The sequence below is a fragment of the Oryza brachyantha genome, chromosome 8 (assembly GCF_000231095.2).
Source record: "Oryza brachyantha chromosome 8, ObraRS2, whole genome shotgun sequence".
Taxonomy (NCBI): Eukaryota; Viridiplantae; Streptophyta; class Magnoliopsida; order Poales; family Poaceae; genus Oryza; species Oryza brachyantha.
Window position 1 is genome coordinate 3,401,440 of NC_023170.2, and position 21,356 is coordinate 3,422,795.

The 21,356-nt window shown below is 36.9% G+C and overlaps 4 protein-coding genes and 1 pseudogene across 5 annotated transcripts; 3 read left to right on the forward strand and 2 right to left on the reverse strand.

The window, feature by feature from the left end:
- The first annotated feature begins 2,783 nt into the window (after positions 1–2,783).
- On the forward strand, positions 2,784–3,800 carry LOC102712281 (germin-like protein 8-11). Its single transcript, XM_006659132.3, has 2 exons — positions 2,784–2,940; positions 3,135–3,800. Exons 1-2 carry the CDS (start codon positions 2,820–2,822, stop codon positions 3,689–3,691), a joined length of 678 nt encoding a protein of 225 aa, XP_006659195.2. The 5' UTR covers positions 2,784–2,819; the 3' UTR covers positions 3,692–3,800.
- A 1,766-nt stretch (positions 3,801–5,566) lies between these two features.
- LOC102715228 (germin-like protein 8-11) lies at positions 5,567–6,767 on the forward strand. The gene is made up of 2 exons (XM_006659834.2): positions 5,567–5,746; positions 5,909–6,767. Exons 1-2 carry the CDS (start codon positions 5,614–5,616, stop codon positions 6,469–6,471), a joined length of 696 nt encoding a protein of 231 aa, XP_006659897.1. The 5' UTR covers positions 5,567–5,613; the 3' UTR covers positions 6,472–6,767.
- Positions 6,768–8,270: 1,503 nt separating this feature from the next.
- On the reverse strand, positions 8,271–11,040 carry LOC102715504 (annotated as a pseudogene).
- Positions 11,036–13,082, reverse strand: LOC121055141. Its single transcript, XM_040526727.1, has 2 exons — positions 11,159–13,082; positions 11,036–11,043 (listed from the first exon to the last, which is right to left on the reverse strand). The coding sequence occupies exons 1-2, from the start codon at positions 13,080–13,082 to the stop codon at positions 11,036–11,038; spliced, it is 1,932 nt and encodes a 643-aa protein (XP_040382661.1).
- Positions 13,083–17,085: 4,003 nt separating this feature from the next.
- Positions 17,086–20,488, forward strand: LOC102715782. Of its 2 annotated transcripts, none has more exons than XM_040527125.1 (13): positions 17,086–17,251; positions 17,318–17,556; positions 17,750–17,953; positions 18,073–18,165; positions 18,242–18,334; positions 18,423–18,764; positions 18,901–18,963; positions 19,038–19,100; positions 19,193–19,261; positions 19,342–19,428; positions 19,880–19,999; positions 20,096–20,341; positions 20,432–20,488. In XM_040527125.1, the coding sequence occupies exons 1-13, from the start codon at positions 17,086–17,088 to the stop codon at positions 20,450–20,452; spliced, it is 1,806 nt and encodes a 601-aa protein (XP_040383059.1). In that variant the 3' UTR covers positions 20,453–20,488. The 2 variants fall into 2 exon arrangements, with proteins under 2 accessions (XP_040383059.1, XP_040383060.1); XM_040527126.1 differs by having other exon boundaries at positions 19,348–19,428.
- Positions 20,489–21,356: the final 868 nt, after the last annotated feature.

The window sequence follows — 21,356 nt, forward strand, 5'->3', positions numbered from 1 at the left end:
GCCACCCCTCACGAAACATCGGATGCATTTCATGACAAACAATATTAGGACTGTCACAATCCGACTTACAAATGAAAAACGCTTTGCTCTGAGTGGTTAGTCAAGACAAGTTCAATCATCTATGGCTAGCTAAATCACTTCGTAGACTTGTTCACAACATAACAATCGCATGTAAATATATACGATAATTATATTATTATTGTGCTACACTAGTTTCGATATAACAAATAGAGTAAAATGCATGAACGATCATATGTCATGGATGTAGTAGGTGCAATATTAGTTCTAATAGACAGAGCGCGTCAAGAGTCCCATAGGTCCCTCCGAAAGATCCTTATCTATACTGGGACCCAGGAGCTGCCTCGCGCTGATGGCATCGGGCTCGGGGTGCCTGACAGCTCTAAGGAGAAACGGCCTCCTGGTCATACTGCCAACCGTCAGGCTACTCGACGCCAGCTTGCCCCTTGACATAACCCTCCCTTACCCAACCCAAGGCCATACTCAACCATCGGGCTACTCGACGCCAGCTTCCTACGTAGTTCTATCCAAGGTCACAGGACCCTAGATAGAATTTTAATATTTAGTTGTTTAGTCTATATTAATCATATTATTAGTTAAATATAAAAATATTATATGTGTTATGACATGTATAGGACTCCCGGTAATTTTTGTTCTGGGTTCGCCATTGATGGAAGGGGCAGACCCATTTGTTCCCTATGAAAGGACCAGTTCATGGCCTAACCCTTGTAATGTGTGCCTTGGTCCTCATGCGTTATGAGCCACTAGCGTAAGGACCCTGGTTCCTACGAACAAATTTAATTATGAAAAATAGAAAATAATAATTATCACGGTGTAAATACCATGAAATTTCTAATGCATGGATGAATATGCACTCTATCTGAGATTTTAAGCAGAACGATTTTAATATATATATATATATGCATGAATTTTTTAAAATATGTTTATTTTTTTACAAATTTATAATAATTAATTCATTCCTTTTTACCCTTGAGAACATTAACTCAAATCATTCATCTATCAGTCATTTAGTCATCCATAAAAAAAAGAACAGACCCATCTCATACAAACTATACAGATATATTCAGTATATATTTAAAATTATATATTTATGATATTAATATAACAACCGGTGCAATGTACTGGTGGCTAGCTGCCAGTGGAACATGACATCCTGGGTGGCTTGTTTTTCTTTGTATAGAAACTTGGCCCACTGTGCTTGCGATGCAATTGCGGCCCTCTAGCAGTCCAGCTTGCCCTTCTTGTCAGGATGGTTTATCCCTTGTCAATTAACCATGTTGTTGAACAATGTACTATGTTTCCTTTAATCATAATAACGTTTAGGTGGCCTCCTCTGGCTAGGCGAAGATACTCCCTTTATCTCAAAATATATAAAATGGTGTATAGACTTTTTTTTAAATGGGTTAAGATTAATACGTTAAATGGTTATGATTTATTGAGACGGGAATATGAGTTAAAAGAAAGTAAATAAGTTTGGATGATTATGATTGGTTGAGAGATAAGGTTATAAACATAGAAGTAGATAATATATTTTAAAATAATATTTTATTCTACAAGTAGCAATGTTTTGGAATGGATGAATCAGTAGCTAGCTATAGATAGAACTGGTCTTATTAATACCAACTCCTATTAGACTAATCCGGAGCATTAATTAGCGTTTGTGACAGCCTGCAAGCGTACGTGCCCGTACGTACCATTACAACCACTCCCAAGAAAAAAACATTGTGACCAAGTAAAATATTTACTGTAAATATTTGAAAAGTCTGCATGCATCAGTAACACAAGTTAATTAATTAATTAATGAGGTTGCTTTATTATGTATTAGGTGATGCTTAAGGATATATAGTACTGTTAAACGCCCTTGCTGATGTGCATATATCACATTATCAGTCGGCCGGTCTCCGTACGAATTAATGGATTCACATGTGTTTCTGACTTACCATGTATCTCTACTATGACGTACTTCCTCCGTCCCAAAAACAAACCAATTTTTCACTTTTTACCTATAATTTTTTACTCTTCGTCTTATTCAAAAATTTTTTGCGATTGATATTTTTGTTTTTATTAGAAGATAAATCATGAATAGTACTTTACGTGTGACTAATTTTCTTCTAATTTCCTAAAAAAAATTTCAAATAAGATAAATGGTCAAACGTTGGACACGGAAACCGGAGAATTAGCTTTTTTTGGGACGAAGGGTGTAGCATGTGTTTCGATCGAAGTCGAAGCCGAAGATAATAGATCCCTGTGAATTGGTGATTAAGCTGTATTTTTTATTTATTTATTTAGATCATTTTATTACTTCAAGAATGATCTCAACCATTGATGTATTATTTGCTCCACTATCAATGGAAAAATTATTATACGCCCTCCAATCAAAAATATTTATCCCTTAGAACAAAATTGATGAAACTTTTCAAATTCTAATCACCAATAATCTCTTAAATCCTTAGTTTGAATACATACCTATTTTAAAAGAAGACTTAAGAGTTCATATAAACAGCTTAATTATAGCGATAGTTAACCAGCTTAATGAATACTCCAATTAATTTGGAGCAAGCACGCACGCCTTCCAGCAGCCACGCCAGAGACCATTTCAATTCCTTCAGTGGACTTGTTCTCTGTTGCTCACATGCATGCATGCTTACCCAAGTTCAGCCAGCAACGGCATAGATGCCTCCATATCTGCTGCTATATAAGCACACCTTCGCCATGGACAAGAACCATCTCAAAACGAAGCAGCTATTAATTAGCTAGCTAACTGCCGATCGAGAAATACAATGGCTTCTTCGTCTTCCTTCATGCTCATGGCTACTCTTCTTGCCTTGGCCTCATGGCAGGGCATGGCTTCGGATCCTAGCCCTCTGCAGGACTTCTGCGTCGCCGACATGCACTCCCCTGGTATATATGCAAACTCTCATCAGTTTTTTCTGTTATGTTTTAAAACTGATAGCACGTTAATTATACCACTGGTATATGCGTGTGAACTTAGATAGAATGTTTTCATCTCTCATGTAATTAATATATGTTTTCGAAGCCTACAAATATTGTGCAATATTCTGAGCTTTCTGTATATACATTTACTTTGCAAGCAGTGCGTGTCAATGGGTTTCCTTGCTTGAACCCAATAGACGTGAACGCCGACCACTTCTTCAAGGCAGCCATGCTCGACACTCCAAGAAAGACAAACAAAGTTGGGTCCAATGTCACCTTGATCAGTGCTGTGCAGCTCCCTGGCCTCAACACCCTTGGCATCTCAATTGCACGCATCGACTATGCACCCTTGGGACAGAACCCACCACACACGCACCCTCGTGCAACTGAGATCCTCACGGTGCTTGAGGGAACACTCTATGTTGGCTTCGTCACGTCCAACCGAGACAACAAACTTTTCTCTAAGGTGCTCAACAAGGGTGATGTGTTTGTGTTCCCTGTGGGGCTCATCCATTTTCAATTCAACCCTAATCCTTATAAGCCCGCGGTTGCAATTGCTGCACTAAGCAGCCAAAACCCTGGTGCTATCACCATTGCAAATGCGGTGTTTGGATCAAAGCCACCGATCTCTGATGAGGTTTTGGCAAAGGCATTCCAGGTTGAAAAGGGAACCATAGATTGGTTGCAGGCTCAATTCTGGGAGAACAACCACAACTAATCATTTCACCGAGTGCAACAAGAAAAAATTATATGCCCTTACCGAGGCCCTCTATTTAAATTATATGTAACACATATATAAATGGCATGTGTATTGTGGGTGCTTCTTACGTATGCGAGCTGACAGTTTCTATGTTTTTTTTATTTTTGCATGATGTAATAGCAATATATGTGTACGGTTTTCACTTGTTTAATAAACAGCATACAGTGTGTTCTTCGTTACAAAAAGATCAAAATACCCGGATGTTCGTTATGAAAACATTGTCAACACGATTATATATGTGTGCATCATGCAGGAGAGGATCCAGAAAAAAATATTTGGGGGGCTTAAGGTGCAAGCAGTGCATCCACATTAGACCAACACTATAGCTTAAAGCAATTTTTCATATGAACCAACAGAGGAGAATGGAGCATACCACTAAATTGTGACAAACATAGAGATAATGACACATGACGCCCTTTACTCTTCATGAGGAGCAATCTGTATATAAGACAAACTAAATTAAGAGTACGGCCAAATAATAACTTCTATTCTTAATAATTGTAAAAATTAGAAGAGAATGGAGCATACCACTAAATTTGCTTGAGGCACCAACATTGGGCGATTTTACATACCTTCAACCGCTTTATAATTTTTTTTCATTAATAGTGATGCTTCTAAATATCTCCCCTTCTCAGTATAGCATCTCATCAAGTCATTGAGCCATTCATCGCCAATTTTACTACGCAAATCTGTCTTTATAAGAGACATAGCTAAAATGACTCTAAGAAATTGAAAACATAATGAATACTCAATTAAATTGCATACTTGTATATATAGTAGTATAGTACAGTACCTTATTATTTTGCTATCTTGATGTGTTGCCCGGCTGTTGCAATGCTGCACTGCCTATTTGCAGCACCGTACGTAGGCAACCGCACGCCCCTGAAGCCCACAAATGGCGCCGGTGCACGCCGCCACCGTGCTGCGGCGCCGGCGCGCCGCTGGCCTTCCTGCCCCTTCAATGCTAGGGTTTGCACCACGGCACGCCAGCACTGGAATTGGGGACGGAAGTAGCTAGGCTGGTTGATCAATTGAGCCATGAAGCCCAATAGGCAATAGTTGTATTTTCCACGGAAAAAGTTCACTAGAGGTCCCTCGACTTAATGTCGAATTTATCTGAGGTCTCTTAACCCTAAAACCAGAAATGTATATCTCTAAACTCTCGTAAACTGTTCAAACAAGATCCACTGGCAGTATCGACTCTATTTCTGCCCGGTTTTTACTGACGTGACATACGTACGGTGGGCCCACATGTCAGTTGCTCGTTTTTCCTGACTTTTTATGCTATCCTAAAACCTAGTATAACTCCAAATCCTATACTATATAACCAAACTTCTACGTATATATGTGTGTGTTAGAAAATTCTAACATTTAGAAACAGCAGTGTCCATGTGTACATGCATTATAATCCATCATTGTTGACAACTTGGTAACCCTCATGGAAATTTGAGGCAGTGATAGTGTATGCACATGAAATGAAAATAACTAGTGCTATACACTCGCTCATTCAAAAATCGGTTGATAATCAGAGCAACCTAACGTCAGGCTATGTCTCAACTTGTATACGTACAATACGCGTGTGTGTGTAAGAGAGAGAGAGGAGATGGAAAACTTGCGATAGTTGACACAGTACAATACTGGCAATATTGGATCAGCACTACGCTGTACCAGGAGCAAGACCGTTTCAAACGTTTTGGACAGTTTCACTTGCATATATTCCTAGCTATACCTGCTACATGTCATTCACAAGTTTCACGCACATGCATGCATGCTCTCTCCCAGGCAGCTATATAAGCGCATCCATTCTCTGCATGCCAAAGCATGAAACAAAGCACAAACACAAGCAAACAAGTAGTTAGCTAGCTAGAGAAATAGAGAATATGGTAGTTGTTTCTTCTTCCTCCTCTTCCTTCCTTCTCCTCACTGCTCTTGTTGTGTTGGTTTCATGGCAGGCCTTTGCCTCAGATCCTAGCCCTCTCCAGGACTTCTGTGTGGCCGACATGTACTCGCCAGGTATATGTGTGTGCGCTTAATTTCATAGACGTGTGCACATCTAAAGCAAGTGTACTGCCGTCGCACTGAAACAAATCAATATTACTAAAACATAGATTTTGCTTATAGAAACATTTGGATATACAACTTTTTGATGGTACTAAAAACTACTTTTGGGTGCAGTGCGTGTTAATGGGTTTGCCTGCAAGAACCCAATGGATGTGAACGCGGATGACTTCTTCAAGGCTGCCATGCTCGATACTCCTAGGAACACAATGGGAAGCAAGGTTGGGTCTAACGTCACCCTAGTCAGTGCGGTGCAGCTCCCTGGCCTCAACACCCTTGGTATCTCAATTGCACGTATCGACTATGCGCCCTTGGGACAGAACCCACCACACACGCACCCCCGCGCCACTGAGATCCTCATTGTGCTTGAGGGTACGCTTTGTGTCGGCTTTGTCACATCCAACCCAGACAACAAGCTCTTCTCCAAAGTACTCAACAAGGGTGACGTGTTCGTGTTTCCCGTGGGTCTCATCCACTTTCAATTCAATCATGACCCCTACAAGCCTGCTGTTGCAATTGTTGCGCTTAGTAGCCAAAATCCTGGGACGATCACCATTGCAAACGCAGTTTTTGGATCAAAACCACCTATCTCCGATGATGTTTTGGCCAAGGCATTTCAGGTGGAAAAGGAGACTATAGACTGGCTTCAGGCTCAGTTCTGGGAAGACAACAATTACTAATTATATCTGAACCAGTTTACTACAATAACCCACACATATATTCGACTTATGTGCTTAAAACACCGTTATAAAATATAAAATATTATATGTATTGATGTACTGATGTGTGCCTGTGAGCAGTGAAGTGTCTATTTCCTTATAATCTGGAAAAAATGTATTTTATAGACATGTATACCTAGCAACTGCTATAAATAATATATGCATGTCTGTTTTGGGGTGTGTTATAACAGTATGTATGTTGGGCTTTCCCTTTTTTTCATGAAATCTCTTTTCCCTGGGTTTGCAAAACGTTCAGTGAAGATAGTTAAAAAAATGTGTTCTTAATGCCTAGATGATGTGATGAAAAATAGTGGTATGTTAGGTCATGTATAGTAAGGATGAGTCAGCAGCCCATAATGGGATTCACGTACATCAGCACAATCTGACGTAGGGGCAATGAGAAAGAGAAAGAGAAAGAGTGAGTAATGTAATTGCTTGTATATTTATGGCCGAGTTATATCTTAGCACGCAAAAAAGAGGAGCGTACTACGTCAGAACCGACATTTTGTAACACTATTTTGTAGCACATTCGGAGATGTGTTACTGGAGAATGCTATAGCAACGATACGTTATGTGTTACGAGGCACATTGTAACACAATTTCAGTATGTTATAGTAGATATACATACAGGAACACAAATTCATTGTTACTACCAACTATAGTAACACTATGTTGTTGTGCTACATGTTTAAAAAAAAATTAACGGAGGAGTCGAACTCCAAACCTCCTGTATATAAACAGGACAATCGCACTAGACTAGCCAACTGGACAAGCAAACATTTGTGTCATTAGTTGTAAATGATTGTACTTATTTTTTCTGCATTTATCAAAATTTAAGAAATTTAATTTTATACACACATTCGTACACTTTATTTGTAGGAATTATGGTTTGATCAACGAACAAGCATTCGTTGGGTTGACCAATGCCCATTTTATATAAAAAAAAGATGGTTGGACTCAAGTTATTTTAAAAATAACATCATAAATAAATTAAATAAAATTAATTTTAATGTTAATTGTATTTATATTTAAAATAAAGTTAAATTATGTTACTTCTTTAATGACCATTGCAGTGGAGGAAGAGAAGAGAGAATCCGATGGCTAGCAATGTTCATTGATAGCATAGCGCCTAATCCATTGAGCTACAGCCTCGTTTTGTACTCTCGTAAGCACAAGTTATATTGAGATTTAGTCTAATGGGCTTACATGACCGAGGGGAAACGGAGGACGTCCATTTTCTTTTGTAATAGTAGTAAAAATAGTAGATATATCATATTTTTATACGACGCCGTTGACTTTTATATCCATGTTTGGTCATTCATCTTTTTCAAAAAATTATATAATTATTGATTATTTTGTTATGATATTATTTATTATTATAAGAACTTTAAGTACTCCCTCTATTTCGTAATGTAAGATTTTCTAGCATTGTCTAAGTTCATATGGATGCTAATGAATATAGACACATATATTAAATTTATACATTGATCAATGAATAAATTTAGGCAAGACTAAAAAGTCTTATAACATGAAACGGAGGTAGTGTATCTTATAATTTTACATATTTGGATATATAAATTTTAAATAAGATAAACAATCAATCGTAAATTCAAAAGTAACGGTGTCATATTAAAAATATGGAGAGAGTATCAGAGATCTGACAGCTCCTCAGCCTGAACCATAATTTCAGAGATTCAGATGCGGCGGTTTGTAATGACACTTAAGGAGCTCAATTTCAGCAAAGTCCCCATACCGCAGTAATGTAGTCAGTGGGCAAGAAACACAAGCACACATACAGAGTATATATAAGCGAAATTGATGTTCTTATTCTTGTTTTGAAAGCAACAAAAGATGCATATTCTAGAAAAATCTGCTAAGAGTAAGATAATTTATCTCTGACCCCTTTTCCCCTACAAAGGACACATTTCACAAAGGGCATCCCAAAATCCTAACAACGATTACATCCTTTACTGGATTACATGAGCATGACAATCATCTGCACACATCTTCAGATTTCATGGAAGGCCCAAAGCAGCTGACAGACGCTCAAACCACCATAATTGGATAAAAACATGGACAAAATCAGTCCAGGATCTGAAAGTAAGCATCTACAGACGTAATATGCCCACTGCCTGCACACAGAGACGAACAAGACCAATAGAATCGCTCATGCGCCATGTGCTGTTCTGTTGGTGCTGCACGGACACAGCTACATTGTGTTATTCATCTGGCCCAAAATTCATTATCCGGTATCCAAACCTGGTGCTGATCTGTTCGTCGATGCTCGAATAATTATTGTCTTCCTGAAAACTCATTATTTTAAGTATGGAAATATGAAGATAATCATGAACTGCAACTGATGAGAGTTTTTAAACGGGCCAGTAGAATAACATATGATCCATCTCAAATATAGACATTTGCACGCCTTATTTTACCCTTCTTCATTACATAGATTTGTTAAATTACCAATATGCATGATTATTGCAACTAAAGTTTGGCTCATTTATATTAATTTGTCTTTGCACGTGTACAATGAGTTTATGTGGTTTCATGCTCCCTATCATCTGAATTAGCTAAGATTGAATTTCTAAGCAAGGTAAGGGAAAATAAGAGGGAATGTTTCTAGATATCAGATCCAAGACCATGTCGTTTGTGATCTATACAAGTATGGAAATATCAAGATATTCATGAACTGCAACTGATGAGAGTTTTTGAACGGGCCAAGGTAACAACACATTATTCATCCACTACGCTTGTAATCATTTTTCTTAAAAGAACATAATATAAAATCATACTTAACCAGTGGACCTAATAGTTGGACCATACACAGAAAAGTAAAAAATTAATTTAAAGACCATAAATATTGTTGGAGTTAGATGCATTCAATTGGATAGAGTTTTCAATAGTTCTAAAACTGGAAGCACCTTTGCTAACAAAAATAAATCCATCAAAAGGATTCAGATCAAGTAATTGCATATACCTTGAAGTAATGAAATAAATCATGAAAGAGTAACAATTTTCCTCTGTTATCCTTCATTATTGAAAGCATTATTATCAACATCTACTATTGTTCCTTCAACATCTGTTCGAACACATTGCTTGTAATTGTTTGCATTACTGGACATTCCACCAAGGTGTGAAACATGGAATGGCTCAATTTCTATGTCACCTGCACTTTCATCCTCACCAATGTCATATATATCTCTAGGTTTGTTCTTTCTAACCATGGACCACCCAGGATTAATTGGATCATCAACATAATAAGCTTGATCTGCTTGATTGGGAAAAATAAAGGGCTCATGCTCAACTTTTTCTCCAGTATGTATGAGATGTGAGAAGTTAACAAGTGTGTAACCATACTTATCTTTTTTTTAACTCCTTTTCCAGAAACAACATCAACCCATTCACATTTAAACAATACCACTGAAAATTGTCCAGAGTAGTTTAGCTCAATAATATCGATGACTCTACCATAGTATGTTAGATCACCCAATATTGGATTTGCGTCATTTGATTTAGTATAACTGGATGTTTTTGCACTTAGGACAACTCCGCTATTCTGTGTTACTCCATCCAAATGTTTAGGCCTAAACCGGAAGCCACGGGTATTGAAAGCACGATATCTTTTTGCTGGACCAATTGGACCACGAGCCAGCCATCTATGATCATTATTGACACTACAGATGCCATTTTTCCTCTCTAGATCCATTATCTGTGTACATAGGATTGCTTAGTCATGATTACATTTCTTGATCTAAATGATAATAAAAACTTACATGAGCTCTGAACCATTCGTGGAATTTTTCATTTTGGATACGCTCGATAATCTTTGGGGTGACGCGGCCTTGCCGATATGTTCTTCTAATCTCATCAGCATGAGTTCTGTAAAAGAAAAAGTGTCATGAAGTATGCTATGAAGAAAATGATTAGTGATAAAGTGTATGATCTTGAGCTAATACCGAAGGTATGAGTTGATATCTGGACAGTTGAAGAGCACATATCTATGTGCTTGCATTTTAGTCAAGCCCCTAATAACATAACTTCTCGGCTTGCCAAGTGGTTTTCCAACATGAGGAAAAAGATATGGTGTACTCATCACTATCATCATTTCGTGTAGGCTGGTTATGCTTTGTCTCAAAACCTTCAAGATATCTTGAACAAAATGTCATACACTCATCTGCCAAATATGCTTCTGCAATACACCCTTCAGGATGTGCCTTATTACGCACATATGACTTCAATACACACAAATATCTAAATAAACAAAGAGAAAGATTAAAAATGTTAAGAATTCTACAGTAGATAACAAATGAAAATATATTTGTGAGAGAAATGCACCTTTCCACAAAATACATAGATCGGTAACACACGGGACCTCCTAATTTTGCTTCCGTGGCTAAATGAACAACCAAGTGCACCATAATGGTAAAAAAACCTGGTGGAAATATCATCTCCAAACGACACAATGTCATTTTAATTTGTTCCTCTAACTTCTCAAGCACATCGATGTAGAGGACTTTTGAACTTAGTTCTCTAAAATATCCACATAGATCAAATAAGACAGAAGTGACATTATCAGGAAGCACACCCCGCAAAGCAACTGGTAGAAGTTCTTGCATTAGAATATGACAGTCATGACTTTTAAGACCTGAAATTTTCCCTTGAGTAACATTTATACATTTTGAGATGTTTCCTGCATATCCATCTGGAACCTTAATATCATGGAGAACTTTGCAAAATTGTTGTTTCTCCCGTTTAGACATTGTATACGAAGCAGGAGGCAAATAATACTTATTATTTGCTTTTCTTATGGGATGCAAATCTGGCCTTATATTCATTTCTTGTAGGTCTAAGCGTGCTTGTAAATTATCCTTTGATTTGCCTTCCAGTCCTAACAATGTCCCATATATGTTATCACACACATTCTTCTCAATATGCATTACATCGAGATTATGATGGAGTAAATTCAAGTCCCAGTAAGGCAACGAAAATAAACCACTAAGGCATTTCCATGTTTTTGACTTCTCAAAATTATTAATTGTCTCAATCTTTTGTAAAACTGATGTTTCAGAATAAGCAAGGGGTTCTAGTCTATGTTCTTCAGTTCCATCAAAAGAATTTTCATTATATCGCATTTCATGGTCCGGAGGAAGAAATCGACGATGTCCCATGAAACAATACTTGTGTCCATGTTTCAAACGTTTAGAGCATGTTTCTTCACGACACGAAATACAAGCAAATTCACCATTGACACTATATCCCGCAAAGATTCCAATCCCAGGATAGTCACTAACTGTGAACAGTACTGTAGCACGAAGCTGAAACATCTCATTTCGAGATGCATCATATGTAGGAGTTCCAACCTCAAATAAATCAAATAACTCTTCATAAACTGGTTCCATAAATACATGAAACTCCTTTCCAGGGTAAGATGGACCAGGAATTATTAGTGCAAGAATAATAGAAGATGCTTTCATGCATAACCATGGAGGAAGGTTATATGGAATCAAGACAACTGGCCAACAACTATAAGTTGAACTCAATGTCCCAAATGGATTAAATCCATCACTAGCCATTGCAAACCTGATGTTTCGAGAATCCGATGCAAACTGCGGATTCCTAAGGTCAATGGACTTCCAAGCCTCTGAGTCAGCTGGATGACGCAACACACCATCCTTTGTACGACCCTCATCATGCCATCTTAATGTTATTGCTGTTTCCTTGTGCATAAATAATCTTTTAAGTCTTGGCTTAATTGGGAAGTACCGTAACACTTTCCTTGGTGTTGCCCTTCTCCTTTCCTTCTTTGTTAAGGTTGTTTTATCTTCTTTGTTTTTCCACCTTGAAGTACCACATTTTGAGCAAAAGTCATCGTTTGCCTTATCTTTCCTATAAAGTTGGCAGTTATTTGGACAAACATGAATTTTGACATAATTAAGTCCAAGCTTTCCTATTATCTTCTTCGCTTCAGCAAATGTTCTAGGTAAATTCTTACCATTTGGAATTGCTTGTTGCAAGATTGCAAGCAAATCATTTAATGATTTATTACTCCACTTGTTAACTGATTTTATGTGGAACAAGAGAACTAGAAATGAAAGCCTTGTAAGTTCACACCCTTCCCACAAAGGGTCATGAGCATCTCGGAGCAAGTCATAGAACGTTTTTGTTTCATGGTCTGGCCCACTGTTTAAAGAATTTTGTGCATCATATTCATTCACTAGAGGATCATTATTTGTGTTCCCAAAAGCATCTTGTACTAGTTGGCGCATGTTACAATCCATCCCTCTACTTTGTGACTGTGTTCCCCTGCTGTTGGCAGAGATGAAGGATGCAGTTTCACCATGACAACCCCAAGGACTATATCCAAGTAACATTCCATGACATACTAAATGATCATACACTTCATCCCGCCTTAATAACCACTTGTTTACACACTTCTTACATGGGCATCGGATCTTATCTTCAAGACTCTTTTCCCTATATGCAAACTGAAGAAAACCATCTATTCCAGCAAGGTAGTCATCACTTGTTCTAGGGAAAAGCAATAACTTCTTAATATTATTCAAATCCATCAATTTTCTGTGTTAAAATAAGAAATATAGTTAATATATGAGTGTTCCTAATTGACAACAACCACTGAATCTATTTGATTCTATAATTATACCTTTGAGCCAAAAGAAATTTGTGTACCGAACATGTGTAGGTGAGGTTAACTATACCTGGAGGCTTAGGATTAGGATCTAGTACATACAGAGTCGATGCAGCCCTGATGCTTGCTTAATTGAAGAAAACGAAAACGACCATCTTGTCTATTGGCTTGATAAGAAAATAGCAAAGCCGTACATGAGTGGATCAGATATTGGTGCAGATCAGCCTGACAAAAGTAACCAGAATAAAGAATTAATAACTTTACATGAGAATTGAGGCATTAAACTGCACTATGAGCCAATGTTTTTGGTTGTACAGATTAAATTATATGACTAGTATAAGAATTCCTGAGCTAGATTAAATATGAAACAAAAAGATGCAGGGTAAATTTTAAAAAGGCCATCTGCGTACGAGAAAAAAGACAAACACTTGGTGTGCATAGTAAAACATAGTGCTAAACAATTTGCTAACCTGCCGTCATGTGCACTTCACTGCCTTAGGGTCTTGACCGTCTTGATCACCACTCAGAACCATCAACACCAAATGAAAATGTGATGGTAAGGTGGCTGCTGCACATGTGTGGCACGCACAAGTCACATCTCGGCGGCCAGCGGCTCCAAACGATCGGCGTCCGCGATGGCCGCTCCCGCCTCCCCGGATCCACGCTCCGGCGCTCCGCGCAGCCTCACCGGCTCAGCGACGCTAGCTGCTCCGCAAGTGCCGGCTGTTGCCCCCAACCATAACCAGCCTCCATGCCTCCACTTCTGCACCGGCGTGAAGGCGACCGGCGGCCGGGCTGCAGGGGCTCGGGCCTGGTTTGGTGGCTCCCCCAATGGTGGATCGCTGGGAAGAGACTAGATTGGATGGGGATTGGAAGGGAGCGCACAGGCCTACACGGAGGAGATGAGCGTGTTTCTCAATCGGTATCACAACTGCTTCCGGATAAGGAGAAGTGAACCAGGGAAATTGTGAAAGAAACGTGCAAAAAATGTTTCTAGAGGAAATTGATGACCCGGGAGCTTTTTTTTTCTTTTTTTCACACGTAATATACTATTTATATTTTATCATCTAATAAAAATAAAAAAAGTAATTATATTTTTTCTAAAATAAGACGAAGAGTCACACATTTTAAGTAAAAACTGAAAAATTGGTTTATTTTTGGACAGATGGAGTATATGAGCGTCTTTATAGGAACAAGGGAAATGGATGAATTTTTTTAAGGAATGAGAGAGATAGGTGAGATGCAATATATTAGTTGGTTCTTTTGAGCGCATTAAAGCTGAAAGATTTTTCAGACACATTACAAAAAATACTTTAACCCGTGTAAAATTAAATCAAATGCTCTATTTTATATATTAATAGTTTACTATATACAACTTCCTATATAATGTTATTTGTAACATGTCGTGTACACATTTTTAAGTGCTAGAACAGATGTAAACTATTTTATCCGTGCCCATTGCAAATACGTCTATTGAGTAATTTTATAATCCTTAAGGCAATATCAAATACCAAGAGGTACCAAATCACAGCCTCTTGGTACCTTGAGAAATCCACACGTGGTAATTTGGATTGGAAGAGCAGAAAAGGAATTTCGCATATACGGAATGTAGTGACCACCCCGGCACTTCAAGCCGTTCCTCCTTGCCGTCGGCGGTGCCGACTGCGATATGGCGGCAGCTGCCATCGGCGCGCGGGAAGAAAGAGATGAGTTTTTTCTTATTCCATTCATTTTTCCTTCCAATCCTACCCCTAACAATCCTTTTTTGTTTGACGTCGTTGACTTTTTGATTTATGTTTGACTCTTCGTCTTATTCAAAAATTTTGTCCAAATATACAAAATTATAAATCATACTTAAAGTTACTTTAGTAATAAATCAAATTATAACAAAATAATCAATAATTATATAAATTTTTTGAATAAGACAAAGGTCAAACGCAAATAAAAAGTCAACGGCGTCAAAAAAACCAGAGGGAGTAAAAATTCTCTCAGCATTGGACCCTACAAACCAAGTTTGACCAATAATAGACGTTGGACCGTACCTACTAATTAGAGGCTTGGCGCTATTTAGAAATGTGATTAACTAAAAGCATATTTGTCCAAACTATGCATGGCCCCCTTAGTTTCGTATTATATGAAAGGAAAAAAAGAATCCGGTAAAAAGAATAGGAAAAAAGAAACATTAGTTTCACATTACTCTGTCTGGGTTTTTTTTTCTGACGTCATTGGCTTTATATTTACGTTTCATCCTTCGTCTTATTAAAAAATTTTATGCAAATATACAAAATTATAAATCATACTTGAAGTTACTTTAGTAATAAATCAAATCATAATAAAATAGTCAATTAATTGTATATATTTTTTAGATAAGACGTAGGGTCAAACATAGATAAAAAATTCAACGGCGTAAAAAAACGGAGGGACTATATGATATTCCTATCCATTCAAAATAATATTATTCTGCTAAATAAAACAGAAGGGAGAGCTAGCAGAGTGACACAGTCATTAGGGGATCACGTTAATCACATAAGGAATTTCCTTAATTTTTATCGATAAGGTAGAAAATTACTAACATAGTAATTAACCAATTTTGTAAAAAACAATTGTGATGTATATTTTTTTCAATATGGAAATTCCTTAAATTTTTTGTTTTGCCTCCAAATATTGCCGCCAAAATCAATTTTCCCTCCACGTAGTACCGCAACATTAGAGTAACAAACCTGCTAATCTCTCTCCACATCTCTCTGAGCGAATAAGCTCCATATATAATCCCCGTTGGACCTGGAATCAGTTAGTCGATCTTCTTCTTCCCACAATCTCACACCAGAGCACTAGTCCCTCCATCGCCTCCTCCAAGATCGCAGTCTCAACTGCTCAACTGCGCAGGGCCTCCGGCCATGGCTCTCCCCCTCAACTGGCCATCTCTCTAGGCTCTCTCCCACATTTCTTGAGTTGTGGAGTCTGCAGATTCGAAGATCCAAACCACCCCTACGTTGTTGCATCCTTTTCTCTCTTTCTTTTGCATCCTTTCCGTCTGCGCTTGGTGAGGGCAGGTCACAAGAATCGACATTTCAACCAAAGGATTCTTATCTACGGTTTGTGTACCTTCTCTCTAAAATTCCTGATGCTTATTTCTGAGAGTTAGATCAATTGGTGTTGAATTGAACTGGATGACTTGCTCTCTGTCAGAGCTATATACACCATGTGTTTGATGAAAAGCACCGGTACCACCATCTAGATTCCATGTTTATTTCTGTACAAGAAACAAAATTAGTTCCCACTGTTGATTATTGAAGTTCTGGTAAAACATGCAGTTATTTGATAAACCGTGCTAACATCTGCTAGACAATCTGTATAGGTTAATAGCATATGTTCAGCGCATTGCCTACATTATTGTGAAATGAATTAGTTGGATTTATGTTGCCAGATATGTGTAATTAGTTGTGTGCAAAATATTTCTGTTTAGATATCTTGATAATGCTAAGTACTGAATCAAAGAGTATGCTCAGACTAATAATCAAAGTTTATGCAAAGTACAGTAGCAGGGGAAGACTCTTGTGTGAAATAGTCAATTTTAGGTTACTACATTCATTCTCACTTTTATCTCCACCTCTACCATGTGGAACTGAAAATTTGTTATGCTCGTATCTCTGGCTGTAGTTCCAAATCCAAACAAGCAGGTCATATGTATGTTCTTGTCTATAATGAATATGGTGCCCCTCTCTTAACTAAAAGTTTAATAGTACTGACCACATTTAAGTTGAATTATATGCATCCAGTTAGGTAATATTAAGCCATTTATAATTTATATTTATCTATTTTCTCTTGTAGCTGCCATATTGCACTCTGCTTTAGCTTTAACATTGAAGAGCAATTGATGATTTATTCGTTCTCTTCAAAGACAGGAAGCCAGTTTTGTTGGCAAAATGGCTAGAAAGAAACGGTTGAACATAGTACATAGTAGTTGTCACTATGGAAATGGAGAGGGAAGTAGCAGCGGACAATCATTGCCACAAGTAGAGCCTCCTCAACCATATGAAGATGAGGTGATTCATGTTGAGCAGCAAGATGATGAGCCTCTCAACATGCCTGGTAAAACTTTAACACCTAAATCCCACATAGTTTGTAATTGCATTACATAGAGTATATGGTTAACAGCTGAAGAGGTGAAGAAGCGCAAGGGGACTACCTTGCGATATGTTTGGGATCTTCCACCTGGACGACGCGTAGTTGTAAAATGCAACAAATTAGGGCAACCTATCGGGGAAGAAGGTGGATTGCTAGGACAGTTTTTGGGCACATTAGCAAGAAATGGAGCTTACTGTCCATTAGATAAGATGACATGGAGAAATATCAAAGCAGATGAAGGAGATTTAACAATACTACAATTTGTACAGGTACCTCAAACGCAAAATATAGCAGAAGTATAATGCTCGGTTTATGTTACTAGTTATTACCTTTTGCCTACTCTCACATTGATGCATCTATTAATATCCATGGCAACAAAAAGTTTTTGATACAATGTCTAACCATTCATGCAATCATGGAAAATTAAAATTCTTCTACTCTCATTATTCTTATGTATTTCAGACAAAGTTCCTGTACCCTCCATCATGCGTTCAATGGATACTGAAATCAATTGGAAGAGATTGGAGGCGATACAAGGCTGTACTAAAAAAGAAATATTTTAATCCAAAGAAGAAGCGTTCTGCTCTGTATAAATTGTGTCCAGACGATGTAGAAAAAGACCAATGGATTCCACTTATCAAATATTGGAAGTCAGAAAAAGGAAAGGTATTAAATATGCTCTACAATCTGTACTATTGTTTCTTTGACAAATATTGTATTGTTGTTCCTACCATAAACAACATTGCAAGTGTGAACTCAATGAGAATACATTGCTTCTGTAATAGGCCCTCAGTGAAAAGAACAAAAGAAGTCGTTCAATGTTACAGAACCCTCACTCAGCAGGGACAAAGAGTTATGCTCGTTGGTCCGAGGACATGGTGAGCCCATTTGTTTTGCTAAAAAAATCATCTATGCATGTTCGCTTTACTTTCTTACATTACCTTCCATTTTCAGAGACAAGATGATCCAAATAAGAAGCAGCCACATAGAGCAAAGGTTTACTTAGCAACTCACAAAAAAAAGGATAAAGATAAAAATCAACATGTGGTATGCCATACACACATAATCCTTCCATAAATATGTAATATATATATTATCTACCTTGTACAGTGGGCATACTTTTTTTCACTTGTAGGTCACATTGGAGAATCTCATTGATGAACAACCAGAGTTGGCACAAAATGAGCAAGGAAGAGTTGCATGGGAAGGTGATGCACTAAATAAAGTATTGGGAAAAGAAAAACCTGGACAAGTGCATGGAATGGGATTACTTCCTGTTCCTAAACAGGTTTATGCTCGTACATCACATCATCTCAAGAACATAAATATCACTATGGTGAATGACTCATCATCGGATGAAGAGACACATGTTAGAGGGGAAGTGGGGGAATTAAAAAAATTAGTCAAAACGCTAGGTCAGCGTATTGATGAGCTGGAAAACAAAGGAACAAGCAATGGGAATAGTGAACCACCTATGGTAAAAGTTATAAATACCTTTGTCCTTAACATTGAATTTTTAATTACTTCTGATTTCATTTTTGTAGATGCTTGTAAAATAAAAATTTCTGTGATTCATACTAAAATTTTACCCCTTCCTGATTTCACTGTCATAGGCAACATCTCAAAGAACTTTTGATGATGGTATTGAAGAGGGAGTAGTACGGACTAATAGAAAGGTAATGTCAAAGTAATGCATTCCATGTTTCTCACCATGTTCTGTGAAACAATATTTAAAAATGTGCATATGCAGAGGGTTCAATGCAGTACACCTGATCAAGACGACTCAATGAGTAATCAAAGAATTATATCAATGGTATTTTGTCGTTTCAATTTATAAGTTTTATTTGAACACTTAATACACATACTGACATGTATAGTAAATTTTTATTGTCCATTCAACTACAGAACAAAAGAAGATGTGAGGAACAGCGAAATAAGCAACATGATAATATTCTAGATCTTTGTGGCAAAAAGGTTAGGATTTGTTGTTTTCATTCATATGGTGCAATTCAATTTATACATGGTTTTACATGGATTATATATCATGGAACTAGCATCAGGAGGCTGATAACACCATAGGATCACCACATCAAGATGATTTCTCATCACAACCACACCTTGTTCATGATCTTCGGCGGGAGGTAGTTCTTGAATGCCTATTAAAATTAATTGTACTTATTTCTCAATGTGCTTTATCCATCTCACTATGATATTAGAGTGAAATATAAATATGTTGTTGGGAGAACTCCTAGTTAGGCAATGCTACATCTGTGAATGCATAATCTGTGTGAAACATAAACAAAATTAAAGATGGCACTTCATCTATGCCATTTAGTGTTGGCAACTGAATGATATCCATGAAAGGTTATGAAAAACAATTTGTCACATCTTTATAAAGTTGGTCCTGTTCATTTGCCCTATTGGTTTATATATATATATCCATTTACATGCTCTAAATACTGTTATATGTCATGCCCTTCCATTTTTCCTAATTATAAGATTAATGTGCATGGATAGAGTTGGTTTCAAAGTACAAAAGTTATGTTATAATATAATATGTTCTGATCTCTTTGTTATTATGTCTCAACATAGATGAATAAAAAGAAGCATCGGAATTTAGAGAAATTTGCAAAGACTACAGAAAAACAAGAAACTCAGAAGAAGACTGCACATCACATGGCCCAAAATAGGGTGCATTCTTCTTCAATGAAGGTAGTAAAAACATACAAAAATGATACTACTAATTAAATTATTGCTTAACAAGTAACTATTGTATATTTCTTAATGAATACATTATTTCTATTGTAGGTTGGTACCACAATAATCTTGATCACCGCAAAATATCCTAACAAAGAAACTGTGGCATATGCTACTTATTTGAGTAGTAACCCAAGAGACAAAGTGGATGGTGTTGAGATTGGTAACGAGTTCACTAAAGTGGTTGTCAATCATCCACTTAAGGAAGATGAGGATCTCGTAAGGCCAGTGAAGCATTGCAAGACAATTGGTGATGCCCATTATGAAGGAATATCGATTGCTTGGCCTTCATTTTGTGTATGCTCATAATACCTTCATGTAATATATATATACATATATATATATATAATTGCAATGTAAGTGCTAATATATAAATTTATTGTGTAGGTTCAAAAGATCAATAGTTAAAATTCTCATGTTTTAGGATCACAGCAAGATGGAATCTACAAGATACGGAGCTGATGAAGATTACATAAGATTAGATATATTCTATATTTTTTGGCTAGTAGTTTGTTGCTCGAAATATGTATTTACCTTTTCAACGGACATGACTCTGAATTTATTTGTTTTCAATTGGGATGATGTAATTTGAGTACTCATCAAAACTTTCTTAATTATCGCAAAGTAATATATTATGGTTATATCACTTCATTTATGATTATTTGTCCTATTCTGTGTATGTGCATTTACTCTTTTACACAATTTTCTTACTAAATGTATTAATATTACAAACTGCATTACGGGTCTTATGTAATTATGTTGCAATATGTAAAAAAGGTGTCATAGAATATGTTGCTACAAATGAAAAAACAAATTACAAACAGTGTCGGTACAACTAGAGAAATTGTGTTACTATGATGTATGGTAACACGTAAATACATGTTGCTATAACTCTAATGTAACACCTTTTATTTCCTACAAGAACGGTCCAATGTGTTACAACAGATTAAACTATAGTAACATAGTCTATAGTAACAGTTTGTCAATGTGTTCCAATAGACCATTGTAACACCTTTTTAGGGATAGAGTAACACAAAATCGTGTTACTAAAAGCTTGTCCTGGCGTAGTGTATACACATTTTTGTAGATCTTCATTGACTAGAGCATATACAGTGTACCAAGGTAATATCATAAAATGGTTTCATATAAATGTTGCTCCCTCCAGACATAATTTTGTTGTTTCAGAAACTTAAATTATCACCCATATCTTTTGGGTTGGGGTTAGGGTTATAACCAAAAATTTAAATTTTTTAACCTTAAATTTGAAATTAGTTTTGAGGGTTTTTTCACCGAAGTTTATTTTCGAACTTTG

What these genes read in the sequence shown, in the direction of transcription:
- LOC102712281 (XM_006659132.3), top strand. Translation starts at nt 2,820, where the DNA reads ATGGCTTCTTCGTCTTCCTTCATGCTCATGGCTACTCTTCTTGCCTTG. An exon ending in CGCCGACATGCACTCCCCTG is followed by an intron (nt 2,941 to 3,134) that starts GTATATATGCAA and finishes CTTTGCAAGCAG; the next exon opens with TGCGTGTCAATGGGTTTCCT.
- LOC102715228 (XM_006659834.2), top strand. Translation starts at nt 5,614, where the DNA reads ATGGTAGTTGTTTCTTCTTCCTCCTCTTCCTTCCTTCTCCTCACTGCT. An exon ending in GGCCGACATGTACTCGCCAG is followed by an intron (nt 5,747 to 5,908) that starts GTATATGTGTGT and finishes TTTTGGGTGCAG; the next exon opens with TGCGTGTTAATGGGTTTGCC.
- LOC121055141 (XM_040526727.1), bottom strand. Translation starts at nt 13,082, where the DNA reads ATGGATTTGAATAATATTAAGAAGTTATTGCTTTTCCCTAGAACAAGT.
- LOC102715782 (XM_040527125.1), top strand. Translation starts at nt 17,086, where the DNA reads ATGGCTAGAAAGAAACGGTTGAACATAGTACATAGTAGTTGTCACTAT. An exon ending in CAATACTACAATTTGTACAG is followed by an intron (nt 17,557 to 17,749) that starts GTACCTCAAACG and finishes TATGTATTTCAG; the next exon opens with ACAAAGTTCCTGTACCCTCC. An exon ending in TGCATTCTTCTTCAATGAAG is followed by an intron (nt 20,000 to 20,095) that starts GTAGTAAAAACA and finishes TTTCTATTGTAG; the next exon opens with GTTGGTACCACAATAATCTT.